At 39.5% G+C, this 17,440-nt stretch overlaps 2 protein-coding genes across 2 annotated transcripts; both read left to right on the top strand.

The window, feature by feature from the left end:
- Positions 1-637: 637 nt before the first annotated feature.
- LOC121952764 (UDP-glucuronosyltransferase 2C1-like) lies at positions 638-3,523 on the top strand. Its single transcript, XM_042499591.1, is given in 6 exon segments — positions 638-641; positions 846-1,144; positions 1,246-1,486; positions 1,489-1,660; positions 1,662-1,956; positions 2,939-3,523. Coding segments are annotated over 6 exon segments (1,596 nt in total).
- A 6,702-nt stretch (positions 3,524-10,225) lies between these two features.
- Positions 10,226-13,752, top strand: LOC121952534 (UDP-glucuronosyltransferase 2C1-like). The gene is given in 4 exon segments (XM_042499279.1): positions 10,226-10,519; positions 10,657-11,370; positions 12,521-12,697; positions 12,699-13,752. Coding segments are annotated over 4 exon segments (1,593 nt in total). The 3' UTR covers positions 13,107-13,752.
- The last annotated feature ends 3,688 nt before the right edge of the window (positions 13,753-17,440 follow it).

Raw genomic sequence — 17,440 nt, forward strand, 5'->3', positions numbered from 1 at the left:
TTTAGGCATTTGCACTTTACTTTTAGTGCTTTTAATGAGGAAAAAGATCTGATTCTTCCACCACTGATATTAAGTGTATGCGTTGAGTTGAGTCCTGACACCTGGAACCTACAGCACATTGAACTGGCAGCTCTATTTGGCATACATTGTAGTAAACAAACCTTCGATTAAAAAACTAAAAATAACTGTCTGACTAACTGCTTAAAACATGATAGTTCAGGTATTTACTTGCACTTTTAACATGAAATGCATAAAAGTCATGTGGGGTCATATTGCACAACTCAGTCGCATATTCTTACGGAACAGGTCACAGGTTCTTCTAATGCAAGCCTGTGTGAAAGAGAGAAACCCAGTCACACTGTGCAGGACACTACCAGCAGTTAAACATCATCACAAACAATAGACTAGGTAAACTTTAAAGACATTACAAAGAAGAAATGATCACTTTGTCTGCCATCTACAGAACATTTGTAGCAGTGTTATGTAGTTTCATGTGACGCACCATATTTAGTAACTCATTGACCTATGAAAGGGCCTTTCAACTCTGAGACTGGAGTTTGAACTCAAATATATAAGGAATTGTTTAGATGAACTGTCAGTCTGCGGGCAAGTGGCATTACTGTTGGTACTCTTGAGCATGGGTGAGTGAATTTCAGAAATATTATCAAGTTTGTTTTCATAAAATACTATGTATTATAAAAATAAAAATGACCGGTAGATGCACATTTATTTTATAAACAGTAACTGTATCTTTACATTGAAGAAAAAATGTGTTTAGCATATTCTAGATGATGTTAAAACTAAGGAGATCTCTCTTGTTATTATATCTCTGTGTTACATTTCAGGAACCAAGCCAGTGCATACTGGGTGTGGAATATTTGTATTCCTCAGTGTATTGCTGATTTCTTTCACACCACCTTGCAATGGAGGAAACATTCTGGTGTTCCCAGTGGACGGGAGCCACTGGATCAATATGAAGATCTTGCTGGAGGAGCTTCATGCTAAAGGACACAACATCACTGTGATGAGGGCCTCCACCAGCTGGTACATCCCAGAAAAGTCTCCGCTCTACACATCCATTACCATGAAATTTGATGAAGGTTTAGAAGACTTTTTTGATGTCTACCTACAGGAGCATATGAGGGTATGTAATTATGAATCACAGATTGAGCCTAGTGTGGGTCAATTTGTCACTCAAGTATCAAAATAATCACTTTTTCACCACTTTTGTTTATCTGTTTTCAGGCGCAGAGAGAGGGGGCTTCAGCTCTTACTTTTTTCAAACTGACCAAAGATTTCCTTTCTATGATTTCTGAGGCTCATTCAATATCAGCTGTTGCTCTTACTCAAGTCTTTGAAGACGAAAATATGGTCAAAAGCTTAATGAATTCCCAATATGATCTTGTTCTCACTGACCCAGCCTTAGCTACAGGGGTTGTACTGGCCAAGTATCTCAAACTGCCCGTGGTTCTCAATGTTCGCTGGATCACCGCGGAGAAGGCCACTTTGTAATAGCCCCCTCACCACTCTCTTATATCCCAGTGCCAGGATCGGGCTTAACGGACAAAATGAATTTCATCCAAAGGGTCAAGAACATGCTTTTTCACAGCATTATAGTGTTCCAGCAGAAATTCCTGGTGGGGCCAACCTATGATGCCATGTGATAAATACATTGAAGGGGGCTGTGACATCATCTCACTTCTTCAGGAAGCAGACATTTGGCTGTTCAGGTCAGACTTTGTGTTTGAATTCCCTCGGCCCACAATGCCAAACATCATCTACATAGGAGGGTTCCAGTGCAAACCGGCCCAACCTCTTCCAGCAGACCTGGAGGACTTTGTTCAGGGTGCTGGGGAGCATGGAGTCATCATCATGACTCTGGGAACTTTGGTGAACGCTTTGCCCAAAGAGGTTGCAGAAGAAATCGCCAGCATCTTTGCCAAGATGCCTCAGAAGGTAACACATGCTTACTGATTCACTTCTGCAATGACTGCACTTTGCATATGCTGGAATGTGCAGGTCAAAATGCTAATTTTTCATCCAGAAAATCTTACAGGCATTAAGGCAGCAATTAATCTGTCATTAAATACATTAAATTAAAGAAAATATTAATTATGAAATAGACAGAGACATTAACTTAAAAGCACTGCAAATGAACAAATTAGGCCAACTAGGGACATGTCCAAAAGGGATTAATAGCCCTGTGATAGACTGGAAATCTGCCCAGAGAGTCTAATGAGTCATTAAGAGTGGGAATAGAAATTGCATGGATAGATTTATAGAGGAAATAAACCAGTGGTCATTCTTGTGTCCAAGTGGGAGTTTTTGCCAAATTTGAGAAATTTCCCTCAAGGTGTTCTTGAGATATTACATGCACAACAATAATACATATGCAAGGTAGAAGGAACCTTGACCTTCAAACACCAAATTCTAGTAGTTCATCCTTGAGTCCCATTTGATGTCTGTGCCAAATTTGAAGAACTTCCTTCAAGGTGTTTTTGAGATACCACGTTCACAAAAATATCACGGATAAGGTCACAGTGACTTGAACCTTTGGCTATCAAATTCCAATCACTTCATTCTTGACTTAAAGTGGACGTCTGTGCCAAATTTGAATAGATTCCCTCAAGGCGTTTTGTAAATATAGGACTCCATCTGTGAAACACTATACACTGCACTACATAATGTTAAAGAAAATACAAAAACGCACCTTTTTAAACCTTTTATGTCCCACACTACCTTGCACTTGTTATGTTTTGAGGTTGTTTTGTTTAAAGCATTCTTGAGTATCTTTAAAACTACTCTCTATATAAAATGTATTACTATTGTTATCACTATGACAAATTTGACAGTTGTGTCTCAAGTCAAGAGAGGCTGCAGCGATGGGCAACATCATTATGTTGTATATAAACTCATAATGCATTTATTTTGTGATCAGGTGATATGGAGGCACATAGGGGAGCGTCCCTCTACTTTGGGCAACAACACCCTGATAGTGGACTGGATGCCACAGAAGGACCTCCTGGGCCACCCACAGACCAAAGTCTTTGTAGCTCATGGAGGAACCAATGGAGTCCAGGAGGCCATTTACCACGGGGTCCCTGTGCTCGGCATACCATTGTTCTTTGACCAATATGACAACCTTTTACGTCTGCAGGAGAGAGGAGCCGCAAAGATCATTGAGCTAGGTGATGTTAACGGCCACAGTTTTGAGCAAGGTATCAATGAAGTGCTCCATCATGAGGGCTACAGACAGAACATGCAAAGACTGTCACGTCTGCACAGAGATCAGCCAATGACACCCATGGACCAGGCCATCTTCTGGGTGGAATATGTGATGCGCCATAAAGGGGCTCCTCACCTGCGTACAGAGGCCTATAAGATGCCCTGGTACTCTTATTACTGTTTGGATGTACTGCTACTATTGCTGACTGCAGCAACTGTACTGCTGCTCTCTGCTTTGGCCTTTTTCAGATTTCTGTGCTGCAGAGGTAGAAGGACGACCAAAGCCAAACAACACTGATTAATATTAAATATATTTAGAAATTATGAGTTATCTAAAGCACTGCATTTGAAAAAAATATATAAATTTTATGACATCTCATTTTTATCTATTTATTATTTATGGAGTAAAATAACAACCAGGCACTTGGTTTAGTCATGTTAAATATAGATATAGTTAAAAGAAATGTACTGTTTCAAAGTCAATTGTCAAATGTATTTAACAGATTAAGAGTTGTAAAATACCCATGAATCATTTGTAATAGTCTGATCTTGGGATAGTCAGTTAATGATACTCCTTTTACAGGACCCCAAGGATTTACGTCAGCAGGCATGGTGGTGACAAAGCCTGGCATGGCTGTTGCTAATAGCAATTCAGACAATGCACTTACAAATGCTGAAGCCAGTTCATATAGATATTTGACAGACTTTTACAAGCAAATCAGTACAGATAACATCCATTTGTGCCCACCATGTCCAAAAAAGCAAGTCCGGACATCAGCCAGCACCTGAATAGTTTTGGGAAATATCTGCAGATGACCGATGAGTAGAAGAAATCATTAGTATTGGGTAAGAAAAACAATTCAACAGCTGCAAAGTTCCTCCATCCAAGTCACACTTGAAGCATCTTTTAAAAGGACCTGGTCATTTTTTCCCATTACTCCTTTCTCTAAATCCTGTGCTCTGCAGAACTGAAATCATAACACATCTATCAGCTACAGTGGCTGTAATTTAACCAGAGGTGGAGCCTGTACTTAGTTTGCTTGAAAGCATATGAATTTTGTATTTTAAGACTGTGACATTATTTGGTTCACGCAGACTAAATACATTTTCCATTGTGTTTACAGAGTACCTTTACTCCTACTCTGTTTTTAATTTTCTGCATAATATGATACATTGTTTAAGTGATAAAACATATACTCACATTAGTTTTTCTTGGCTTTTAAAAGTAATCTCTGCCTATGATTTTATAGTACAGTAAATCATTTAGTTTTGGAAGTGGGTACTGGTGACGATTAGAGTGTGGGAATGGATGGCTAGGAGAAAGTTCTACTCACTGACAAACAACAGAAGAAATTAACATGAACTAGTTATTTTTTTGCGACTGTGAACTCTGCTTAAAAGTCAAATTGTAAACATTAAACGTGAACTCTGACTTGACTTTCACAACTGTGAACATAGCCGCCGTTACATTACCTTATGGTTTGTGGACTACTGTCTGAAGCCTTACATTTGGCATTACAGCCATCATCATCATCAGGTTTTTGGGGTCTAGAAGTGGCCATATTTTGAGGAGAGGACTGACTGATGCATTGTCAATAACATATTGCTAAGGCTCTATCCTGATTGACAGGTCATGACTTGTCAATCACAATGTAGCCACAATTTAAAACTTTCAATAATCAGACTTTTTGAAACCAGTGGAGTTGTTTCCTGTTGGCCATTAGAAAGAATGAAAGTTTTTTTTGCCCCCTGGTGCGTACCTGCTCCCAGTCCTACAATAAAAAAAGGAAGCAAACAGTGAAATGTGAGTCGACATTGACTGAGGTTCCAGTTATCTGACAAAACTGATGTTTACTATACTGGGAAATTTACAGGGCTGTTACATGTTTATCCAGCTGGAGTTCCCCCAAAGGTATTTACCTACTCATTAAAAATACTACCAACAGTCAGTTCACTAATGATTAATTCAGTTACTTTGATCTCTGATCTTTCCAACAACTAATTTAAAAAAAATTAGGCGTCAAACCAAAGATCCTTATCTGCCCTTGGAGCATTCCAAAGACAAAACTAATATTCAGCCTCATTTCCCTCTGTTGCACTTCAACTTTTGTGTTCCTACAGTCACACAGTGGGGCACTCCATGATCCTCCACTCTTAAATCACTATAGCAGGTAACACTGGATCCAGTGAGGAAGAGGAAAATTTTTGCCCTCATTTTAGAATCCAAGTCAAAAGAGAACTATGCCAGTCACACTGATAAGTCAGCTGTAACAGCAGCAATTGTGACAACAACAATTACCCAGTATTGACCTTTAAATGTGCAGTGTGCAAATACAAAGGAAGACATTTGAATGTTGAGTCTCATTCCCATATTGTCAAAAACTGACACTTTGAGTGGTTGGTTTGGTCTGACTGACAACTAAAAGCATCAGTATTTGTCAATCTGGAAGTGAATGAACAATCTTTCTCCAGAATCTCACACTGCACCTTAAGAGAGAAGGTTCCTACTTTAAAATTGATTTTTGAAAACTTTGTTTCACTTTGCTAATGTATTTTTTCTACCATTAACAGGACTTACATGACCAGACTTGCTGTTTTCAAGTAGCTACAAGTAATAGTAATAGTCATAGATTACAATGACATGTTTGGCAAGTATTGAATGCTCCATGTGTTGGTAGTTTTTTTTCTTTAGCTATTGTATTTTACTAATGGGCAGAGTCAAGTGATTAGTAAAAAAAAAAATCACTGCTTAACATTTGTTGAAGTTGCACATCTTTTCCACTTGTCATTGCCAGTGAGTTCCCTCACTCTCAAGCCTTTGAAAGCAGGAAAGCTTCTGGCTCTTTTCAGATAGAGTGTCTCAGATAGAGCTCTCTGTTATTTAAGTTCACCATTACCTTGCCCTAACATAAACACATTCTGTAGATGCCCTTTTTTTTTTTACTTTATCTATTCCATTCCCTCTCATCCAGCCTTGGTTCAGTGACTTAAGTCATTGTCAAAGGTCCTTTGTGTCAGACATAGGAAATAATCATACTCTAAGCTTCAGGGAACAAACTCATTTCCTTCATAATTCACAATTATATTTCCCTGGTTCATCATTGTCTGGTTTTTCTCTCCGCTGTACCTATGATTCACACAACTAAATTAAGCCATAAGTGAAGGGGGATTATACAGTAAATGTTGGAAAATGGCACTATAAACCATGGGCTTTATTATTAAGTGTTACCAAAAACTGTTACACATTAATTTTAACCATTGATCGATCACCTGAATAAACTAATTTGACCAAACTCGACTAGTTTCATAAACCAATGTATCCTCATGCAACGGGATCAGATTGCAACACAACATCAGCAAACAAACCTAAAACTCTTCATCTGAGAGGAGACATGTAGGGCTGAATCTCTGCAACATTTCCTCTAAGCCAGTGGTTTCCCCGTGGGGCGCGATGTCACAGACGGAGGGAGAAAAAGGGTCGTGGACCTGTCACTGGTTAGTGAAAGCTCCCTCTGTGGCAAAAATGCAAGGGGCTGGACTGACACAAACAAACCAAATAAGCTTACACAGTTTCATTTACTGATACACCAATTAAAACGGAGTGTTATCATTTAAACGGGAGTTGCACCTACGACTCTGACATGAAGGCACGTATCGCTCTGCAGTTACTGTCCTCAACGAGCAGTGGGTGCGGGGTGCTGCCGTGAGTCCCTCCTCTGTCCCAAAGCACTCACAGGAGGTCAGTCCCACAGTAGGCCCGCGCCACAGTCCCAGCTGCCGTCAGAGCAGAGAGGAGACCCACGCCACTCTGCGTCCACACTGAAAATGAATCGCATGTGCGCAAAGCTTAAAGAGCGGGATGTAACTGTAAATGTTTTTTTCACAGTCACGCTAAAATAAATTATAATAATTAATTATATATAATATAATTAAATAAAAATAAAAGTCCCTACCCTCACTGAGATGACACCCTCCGGAGTTTGTGAGATCTCTCGTTTTCTATCATTCATAACATTGCTTTATAAAAACAACAGTTTTTTTTAAAGACTCACTCCTTTACAGATTACTTTCCTGCAATTGCAGTAGGCCTGTTTGTAATCTAAGGAGTAATTTGTTCCTTTTTCAAAAAGCTCATAGCCCCTAGAGCTAGCCCACTTCTTCCAACTGTAGCTAGCCACACATAGCCTCACATTACAAACACACTCACAAGACCACCACGACATTGCAATTACAACTTCAATAATTTCACACACACTGAATCAGCAAACAAACAGACAAACAAAACTATGGACAAGTTTCTGGTACATAGAAGTCAGGCAACCGATGCACCAGCTGCGAAGAAGCCAAAGCTTTGCAGACATGATAAGAGCTATTTGCAGTTTGGTTTCACAGTAACTGACACGGCTGAGTGTGTTGTGTGTGCTGAGGTGCTGGCAAAAGACAGCATGAAGCCATGCAAATTAAAAAGGCACCTCGCCACCAAACATTTTGACTTAAGAGAGAAGCCTGTAGATTTCTTTAAAACGGAAACGTGATGGCCTCCTACAACAAACCACCATCTCGCATCAAGCATAGCACTTTCTCCAAGCAGTGTCTGGAGGCATCATATGTAGTTGCTAAAAGAATTGCTAAGCTGGAAAACCCCATACAATTACCGAAACACTGATTTTGCCAGCGGCGCAAGAGTAGGATCATGATAGGAGAGAGCGCAGCTGCTAAACTCGGAGCAATACCTATATCAAATGACACTGTCACGCAGAATATCAGACATGTCTAGTGATATCAAACAGCAACTAAAAAACTACATTGAAATCAGTCCTTACTATGCGCTGCAGCTGAATGAATCCACTGACATCGCTGGACAGGCCCAGCTTCTCACCTACTTCAGGTATGTGCGGGGGTGGGGGGGCCCTAACTACACCTAACCAGCTTCGGGGGGGGGGGCCCAGCTTTCAAACGTTTGAGAACCCCTGCTCTAAGCCATCAGTCAGTCCATCATGATGTGCACTGTGCATTCATCAGCCTTGCATAGCCAGATTTAACTCCACACCTTTTTATCACACATTTTATCGCTATACCAGCACTGGAGAAAATGGAAAGCGAAACCTGCTTCAATCAGGAGTGATGGGTGAGGCAGAGGCCAGATACACCATTTCTCAATGAGATGGAAAGAGTAAATGTGCTTCCAGTCAATTTTCTTCTTTTTTGTTTGATGTGGGGAAAACATGTTAACCCAAATATTAATTAATTAATATTTTTACATATTTCAAAACATGTCTGGAGGGAGAGTTTAATCGATCTGAGACTATTCTGTAACTTTGTGGTGGGGACTACTGTTGTCAATGAGAGACACTAGAAAGGTTGCAGGCAGTAGGACCAAGCAGAAGCTGCAAAAACAGTGGATTTTTTTATTTCCTGGTATGAATGGTGAGACGTTGTTCCCCTTCATGTGTGCTTGAAGAAATCTGTGAAACTAAAGAAGCCACAACGGACTCAAGAAGAGAAAGAAACGGTATAATCACTCACAGTTCTGCAGTTTATATTTGAAATTTAACCCTGATGATCAAACAAATGTGTTTGTATTGTTGGTTACTGTTGGTTAACACGCTTGCCAATGAATATAAAAGCTAACCACAGATTCACTGTTGTTTGGCATTTTGCCTCACTGTATTTGCATTTTTTACAGTGCTTTTTTCTCTTTCGTTATTTCTCTCTGCTTACAGTGTGGCATCTGGTTGCCACCTTTTTAAAAAGCCTTCAGTTCACTTGAACGCTGAGGCAGTACATGCCCATAAACGTCCTGAACACAGACTACAAGAAAAAAACAAGAAAATAGGCACAGAGGGCAGAGTCTTTGCAGATAAAAACACAACCGCACAAAAAGTGATGATTGAGAGTGACGATTGGCATACTTTTATATGAGTCTGTACATTGTTGTTGTTGTTGTTCAGAAAATTCCTGCATGACATACTTTTAAGTGATTATTCGATTTTCGATTTTAACAAATCATCCACATCTGGAAGTAATGGTCCCATGCCTCTGTTCCCAGAGCACATTATTCCAAACCCCAATGGTACAAAGAGTAAGAAGGAGGCAGAGAGTATTATTAGATTTAATGCCTGACCTTGAACTCCAACAGCCTAGCTTCTGCATTTTTTTTCTACTGTAATTCCACTGATGAAGGTATGACCCAAGCTATACTGTCTCTGACTGATTTACCCAGATTCTTTTTCCCTAATCCTAATTAATCTCATTCCTCATGCCTAAACCAACCAAACCAAAAAAAGCAAGTGTTAGCCAATCAGAGGCAGAGTAGGGCAGATCGTGCCTTAATAGCAAAGTTCAAACTTGCATAATAATTAGCTATGTGCTACAATATGGGACTGTGGTCCATTTTTCGAGCAATTGGCCAATTCAGAACAAAGTGTGATTGGTTTCGGGATAGTGGGCAGTAGGAAAAATTGGCTTTTGGTCCAAGCAGATATTTTTTGGTATACTAGGGTTCTGGAATAATGTGCCATTGCAACAATGGAAAGTAGGCTGAGCATACTGTAGTTCACATGACTTTTCAACTAGTAAACTCTAATATTCTGATCTATTAATGACTTAGCATTTGCTTCCTCCTCCCTGAGCTGTAAGTTTTAATTTTCATAAGAGACATGTATAGAAATATCCATCTGTATGTGAATGAAAATAGCAGATCAGAAACTCAAACACAGAAGCTGCAGTCCTCCCTTTACAGGGGATTCATTCAGCCACATTACTGCTGTGCTGAGGAATTTTGAAAGCAGCCAATACACAATCACGTGCATGTGTGAGGCACCATTCAGACAAAGAAATACAAGGTCTCCACTATATTCATCTCATTTCAACATTACTGTTGCTGCTTTTGAACATGGATGAGTGAATTTCAGAAACATTATCAAGTTGTTGTTTCTCCTTCTAGATGATTTGTTAAAACTGAGGAGGACTCTCGTGTTATTATATCTCTCCAGGAACAATGCCAGTGCATACTGGGTGTGGAATATTTGTATTCCTCAGTGTATTGCTGATTTCTTTCACACCACCTTGCAATGGAGGAAACATTCTGGTGTTCCCAGTGGACGGGAGCCACTGGATCAATATGAAGATCTTGCTGGAGGAGCTTCATGCTAAAGGACACAACATCACTGTAATGAGGGCCTCCACCAGCTGGTACATCCCAGAAAAGTCTCCGCTCTACACATCCATTACCATGAAATTTGATGAAAATTTAAAAGGCTTTTTTGATGTCTACCTACAGGAGCATATGAGGGTATGTAATTATGAATCATAGAATGGGGGTATGAGGGTATGTCATCATGGATTATGGATTCGGCCTCACGCAGGTCATTTGGTCATTCAAGTATCAAAATAATCACTTTTTCATCACTTTTGTTTATCTGTTTTCAGGCGCAGAGAGAGGGGGCTTCAGCTCTTACTTTCTTCAAACTGACCAAAAATTTCCTTTCTATGATTTCTGAGGGTCATTCAATATCAGCTGTTGCTCTTACTCAAGTCTTTGAAGACGAAAATATGGTCAAAAGCTTAATGGATTCCCAATATGATCTTGTTCTCACTGACCCAGCCATAGCTACAGGGGTTGTACTGGCCAAGTATCTCAAACTGCCCGTGGTTCTCAATGTTCGCTGGATCACCAGCGGAGAAGGCCACTTTGCACTAGCCCCCTCACCACTCTCTTATATCCCAGTGCCAGGATCGGGCTTAACGGACAAAATGAATTTCATCCAGAGGGTCAAGAACATGCTTTTTCACAGCATTATAGAGTTCCAGCAGAAATTCCTGGTGGGGCCAACCTATGATGCCATTTGTGATAAATACATTGAAGGGGGCTGTGACATCATCTCACTTCTTCAGGAAGCAGACATTTGGCTGTTCAGGTCAGACTTTGTGTTTGACTTCCCTCGGCCCACAATGCCAAACGTTGTCTACATAGGAGGGTTCCAGTGCAAACCGGCCCAACCTCTTCCAGCAGACCTGGAGGACTTTGTTCAGGGTGCTGGGGAGCATGGAGTCATCATCATGACTCTGGGAGCTTCGGTGAACACTTTGCCCAAAGAGGTTGCAGAAGAAATCGCCAGCATCTTTGCCAGGATACCTCAGAAGGTAACACATGCTTACTGATTCACTTCTGCAATGACTGCACTTTGGAAAGACTGGAATGTGCAGGTCAAAATGCTAATTTTTCACCCAGAGTATCTTACAGGCATTAAGGCAGCAAATATCTGTTATTGATTACATTAAATTAAAGCCAATAATGATGATGACAGAAACAATTAAAAAAAAACTGCAAATACCAATACAGTTAATGCTTGCTCTACAATCCTGTTTCTATAATCGTGTTTCATATACAGGTTTGGCAATTCATTGTTTTTCATACATGCTTGTTGTCCTTTTGCTTAAAAAGACAAATATACAGCTTTACATTAAAGGAATACATTGATTGTGAGGAACAAAATATAATGGGAACTTAACTGGAACAAGCCATCTCAAGTTTAGGGTGACTGGTAGGTACCCACAGAACCCATTTTCATTTATTTCATTAAATTCCCTCAAGGTGTTCTTGAGATATTGCATTCACAAGAATGAGACAAATGCAAGGTAACATGAACCATAACCTTTTTTGACCAAATTCCAATCAGTTTGTCCTTGAATCCATGTAGATGTAAGTGCCATATTTCGAAGAAATTCCCTTGAGGATGTCTTGAGACACCACGCTCATGAAAATGCGATGGATGGGGTCACAGTGAATTTGACCTTTGACCACCAAAGTCTAATCAGTTCATCTTTGACTCAAAGTGGATGTTTGTTGCAAATTTGAAAAAAAGGGCTCAAGGTGTTCTTGAGATATCCTGTTCATGAGAATGAGACAAGGCCACGGTGAACTTGACCAGTGACCAGCAAAATCTAATTACTTCATCCTTGAATCCAAGTAGACATTTGTGCCAAATCTGAAAATATTCTCATGAGACTCCATTTGTGCAACACGATATACTGTACTACATATTATTAAAGAAGTTAAACAAAACTTGCCTTTAAAAAAGTTGTGTCCCACACTACTGTGGATTTGTGTCTTTTTGAGGTTCTCTTATCTAAAGCATCTTTGAGTATTGCAGAACGTAAACTCACCAGAAAGTGTATTAGTATTGTTATCACTATGACATAATAGACAATTGCGTGGTAAGTGAAGACAGGCTGCAGCGATGGCAACATCATTATGTTGTATAAATCAATAATGTATTCATTTTATTATCAGGTGATATGGAGGCACATAGGTGAGCGTCCCTCTACTTTGGGCAACAACACCCTGATAGTGGACTGGATGCCACAGAAGGACCTCCTGGGCCACCCACAGACCAAAGTCTTTGTAGCTCATGGAGGAACCAATGGAGTCCAGGAGGCCATTTACCACGGGGTCCCTGTGCTCGGCATACCCATTGTTCTTTGACCAATATGACAACCTTTTACGTCTGCAGGAGAGAGGAGCCGCAAAGATCATTGAGCTAGGTGATGTTAACGGCCACAGTTTTGAGCAAGGTATCAATGAAGTGCTCCATCATGAGGGCTACAGACAGAACATGCAAAGACTGTCACGTCTGCACAGAGATCAGCCAATGACACCCATGGACCAGGCCATCTTCTGGGTGGAATATGTGATGCGCCATAAAGGGGCTCCTCACCTGCGTACAGAGGCCTATAAGATGCCCTGGTACTCTTATTACTGTTTGGATGTACTGCTACTATTGCTGACTGCGGCAACTGTACTGCTGCTCTCTGCTTTGGCCTTTTTCAGATTTCTGTGCTGCAGAGGTAGAAAGATGACCAAAGCCAAACAACACTGATTAAAATTCAATTTATTTAGAAATATTCTACAATGAGTTCTCTAAAGAGTTACATTTAGATAAAAACATATATCCTCACACATGTCATTTATATCTGCTTATTAGGTTTAGGAAAAGAAACATGGTTGGGCGTTGTAAAGTTTAGGTAAGGATAAAGTTAGGAAGGTTAGTTTCAGGAGAAGACATATGATGACCACATAACTATAAATAACTCAAAGTTCACTTAGTTTCAAACAGGACAGGGTCGTGGGTCTTTTGAGGGGAAAGTCCTGTGAATGTTGGACCTATCCACCACCCAAACCTTCCACCTTACTCAGATTTTCACTCTTTTCCTACTTTCTTCTTTACTTCCACAGCGCTTCAGTAATGCATGAGAACAGCCTGCATAAACAAAACAGTAGTTTGCTATTGCTCAAGATGGAGAGCAAAACCAAGCAAGAGCTCTTACTGTAACTGAATTCAGATTCAGAGTGAATGAGCAGAGTGTCACTGAATAAACAAACTGCAGGTGAAAAACTTCTCATCATTTATTTGTCCATCTGTTCTTAGAATCTCAGCGCTCCCTGGTTTCAAGCCATTTTCACATTCATCATGTGTGTGCCTGCAGAGACCCCTCAGTGATGCATGAGTCAGACATCTCTGGGTTTCCACATGGTCATTATCCTGTCCAGAGCCCTTCTGAAAAATGAAAATGGCTTGTGCAGACTGTAACAAAAATAACTCTTCCAATACTGTAATGGCAACTTTTATTTATTCAGACTTAAGCTGTTACATAAGATATATGGCACGACAGACTTCTGTAGGCATGCCTGAGTGGGTTTGTGCTTTAATGCTATTTTGATTGTTTACATTTTGCTGTTAATCATTTTTAAAGCAGTTCCTTTATGTGAAATATTTGACAGCTGAAGATTAACAGAGTCCGTCAAACCAACCGTAGAACAGGTTCTGGTGCACAGGGTGTGTTTGCCTTCCCTGATATAGGTGCGGAAAGAATCAACCACCATAATAAAGGAAGCACCTGGAAAAATAACGTACATGAAGTATATACGCTGATGGGGAGCAGTTTCCTGTAATGTCTGGTCAATGCCCTGGGGGGCAAGTTAAACACCATTGTACACAAAGTAATTCTGAACTATCATTTGATTCTTATAAAGCCTGTAATTTGTAACGGCAGAGGAGTTGATGGCATCTGTCAAGTTGTCACATGTTCTAGTCTTTTAACTCTGAACACAAAGAATCCTTCAATCAGCTCAAGCAAAAGCAATAAATGTTATCATGAGTGTGATTTTTTTCTTTTTCCATCTTAGTCACATCTTTTCACTCTTGCTGTATGGGAGATCTCGGAGCACTGCCTAAAAACAATGTTTCCTCCATCAACAAACCACTACAGGATGGAATTTGTCATGGAAGAAATTGTCGTTGGGTTTCAGCCTCCTCCCGCTGACCTCCAAGCAGTTTTTCAAATCATACAGAGGGAAAGCCCTTATTTTTAGTCAGCTGTGTGGTGAAATTGATTTTCTACAGGGGATTAACAAAAACCTGATGTCACTGGAACAAAGCAAATGCATTTGCCAATTTCTGTATGCCGGATTGAGAGCAGGAAATGAGTAATTCCATATGTTGCATGCTGCTTGTTTAAGACTGTGTCTGGTGTCCTGTGATGCAGGTGGCAAAGTCATGTAAGACCATTCCCATCCCAACACTTGTACCTGGACTTTCACTGTGGAAGTGTTGATGTTTAGTTTAATGACAGAAAAACCTCTAATCAAATCTCTATAAACAGAAATCTGCATATGCATATGCACAAGGGGACAACATTTTGGTAATTAAAGTGTTCTGGTTTCCATTTGTAATCTGTAGTCTGTGTAGTATTAACCAATCACGTTAAAGCAGCAGGCAAGCAGTGAAGAGGCAGCGCACTTTGGCCCAAACGCAATCTCGGAATCCACTATCTATTGTCTGACAAGTTTTCTTTACTTTATTTTATTTTTTCTGTTTGGTATCTGTTCAAAGAGATTAGCTGAAATAATTGGCACATAAAAAAGTTTAGCCAATGGATTATATGATTACCACACACCCACTGCAAATAAATTATCATTAGTTACCATCAAAGTGTAAGGGAATGTTTATTGGTGAAGCACTGCACACACAAGACTATTAAATGGACACCTACTTCACCTCATGTGGAGATACATCGTTGAAATTTTGTTTCCTCTTACAAAATTGCCACACACTAAGCATTCACCTTGCTCCAGTTGCTCTATGTAGAGAAAAGGAATGTGACACTTGTAGATGTCTTAAACTATCAGAGACTTTGTAACTCTGTGGCACTTTCTGAAAAAAAACAAAAAAAATGTCATAAACAAACCTCCAGGTCAAGAATCTGAACAAAAACTACAAAACAGCTGACAGAGTATACATGAATCCAGGAAACCCATTTGTATTTCCTCAGGATATTTATTTGCACCTAATGCAATATTCAAAAAAGGAACGGGTTAATATTAAACAACCCACTCTCTTTTGAAAGCGGTAACAGGTTCTGCTGATACTACACGATTCACAAGGACACGTATTTACATGTATTTAATTATGAAATTGAGATGTTAGTAAAAATAAAAATCAAATAAAAACTACAAATAAACAAATCAGGCCTTCAGGGAATATGTCAAAAAGGGATTTATAGCTTTGTTACATACTGGCAGCCTGCCCAGTGAGTCTAATGAGTCATAACAACTAGGTACAAAAAAGGGATTGATTGATTTACAGAAGAATAAAACTTGCTAAATGGTGAACTGTGTAAACACTTTACACTGTATAAATGCCACAGCTTAAACATACCATGACTATCATGTGTGCGCAGAGATCAGCTGATTGCACCTATGGATCAGGCCGTCTTCTGTGTGGAATATGTGATGTGCCATATATGGGGTTCTCCTTTAAGATGCCCTGGTACTCAGCTGTATTTCACTTTACTGCTGCTCTCTATTTTGGCCATTTTTAGATTTCAGTGCTGCAGAGGAAGGACGACCGAAACGAAACAACACTGATTAAGGTTGAATTTGTTCAGAAATATGTTACAATGAGTTCTCTTAAACATTTTATTCAGACAAAAACAGGTATCTCATTTGTATCTATTTATTATTTTTAAAGTTAAATGACAATTAGTCAATTGATTTAGCCAAATTAAATATAGATACAGGAAATATATCTTTTTATTGTTTCAGATTTATCAAACGTATTTGGACACAATAAGCTTTCACTTAACCATAAATCATTTGTGATTGTCTGATTTGCTGTTCAACTTGACTATCTTATTCTACTGCATTTACACTGTAGTAAGCCACTGACTCACTGCCCAGACACTGATCATGACCTTTAAAGTTGTTGCCATCCATTTACAATATAACAAAACCCTTGACATCTTTTTTGGATAACCAATTCAGATTTGACAAAACTAAGAAAGTCAAAATCCCAAATTTGTAGAACAAATGCCAACATGATACATTAGACATCACAGCTATGAGGCCAAATTTCCACTGGACCAGGGGGTAAATGAAACTGTTGTTCATTACCTATTCAGGAAGATTTGAAAATGTTTAGAAAATAATGTGCATGTTAAGAGATTGGAAAAACTCAGATAAACATAATCTGACATGAGTTACAAAAGACAATACATTGTTTTCTTTGAAATGCTATATGACTGCTTGAGAAAACAGTGAAGAAAATCTTAATATCAAGAACACATGTAGGCCTATGCATCACTACCAGGATGCCACAGGCAATGTTTTTATGGAAAACTTGCAGAGTGATTATGTCCTGCTTGTTATTCTTTGTATTTGTATCAATCCATATAAATGACATCATCTTCTAAACTAAAACTAATGCCAGTGAGAAGACAAACCTTAAAAATGACTGTGGAAAATCCTATAATTTCAGAAAATAGACCGTATTAAAACCGTTTCCCTTTCCCGAACAGTCCAAAAACAGATGCCTTGAAGCAATCAGTGGCTGGAGAGGAAAGCTCTCTTTGATAAAGCATAAGCTCATATGTTTTTGATTTATAAGATGAGTGAGGTTGTCTTGGTAAATTCAACTGTGAGCTAAATTACATTTCAGTTATCACTTGGTGATGCAGTGCTTGAGGCTCCTGAGCTTACTGATGAGGGAAGCAAAGCTGTGAAAATGTTCCAAAGTGCGGAGGCGAAGGTGATTCATGAGTGCAGGAACCACATAAAGTATTTTATTCAAAAGAAATGCAGATGAATAAAGAAACAGGAAAGAGAAGGATTCTGTGTGGTTTGCATATCCAATGTGTGTGTGTACAGTCAGCCGTG

This window comes from Plectropomus leopardus, chromosome 13, assembly GCF_008729295.1.
Source record: "Plectropomus leopardus isolate mb chromosome 13, YSFRI_Pleo_2.0, whole genome shotgun sequence".
Taxonomy (NCBI): domain Eukaryota; kingdom Metazoa; phylum Chordata; class Actinopteri; order Perciformes; family Serranidae; genus Plectropomus; species Plectropomus leopardus.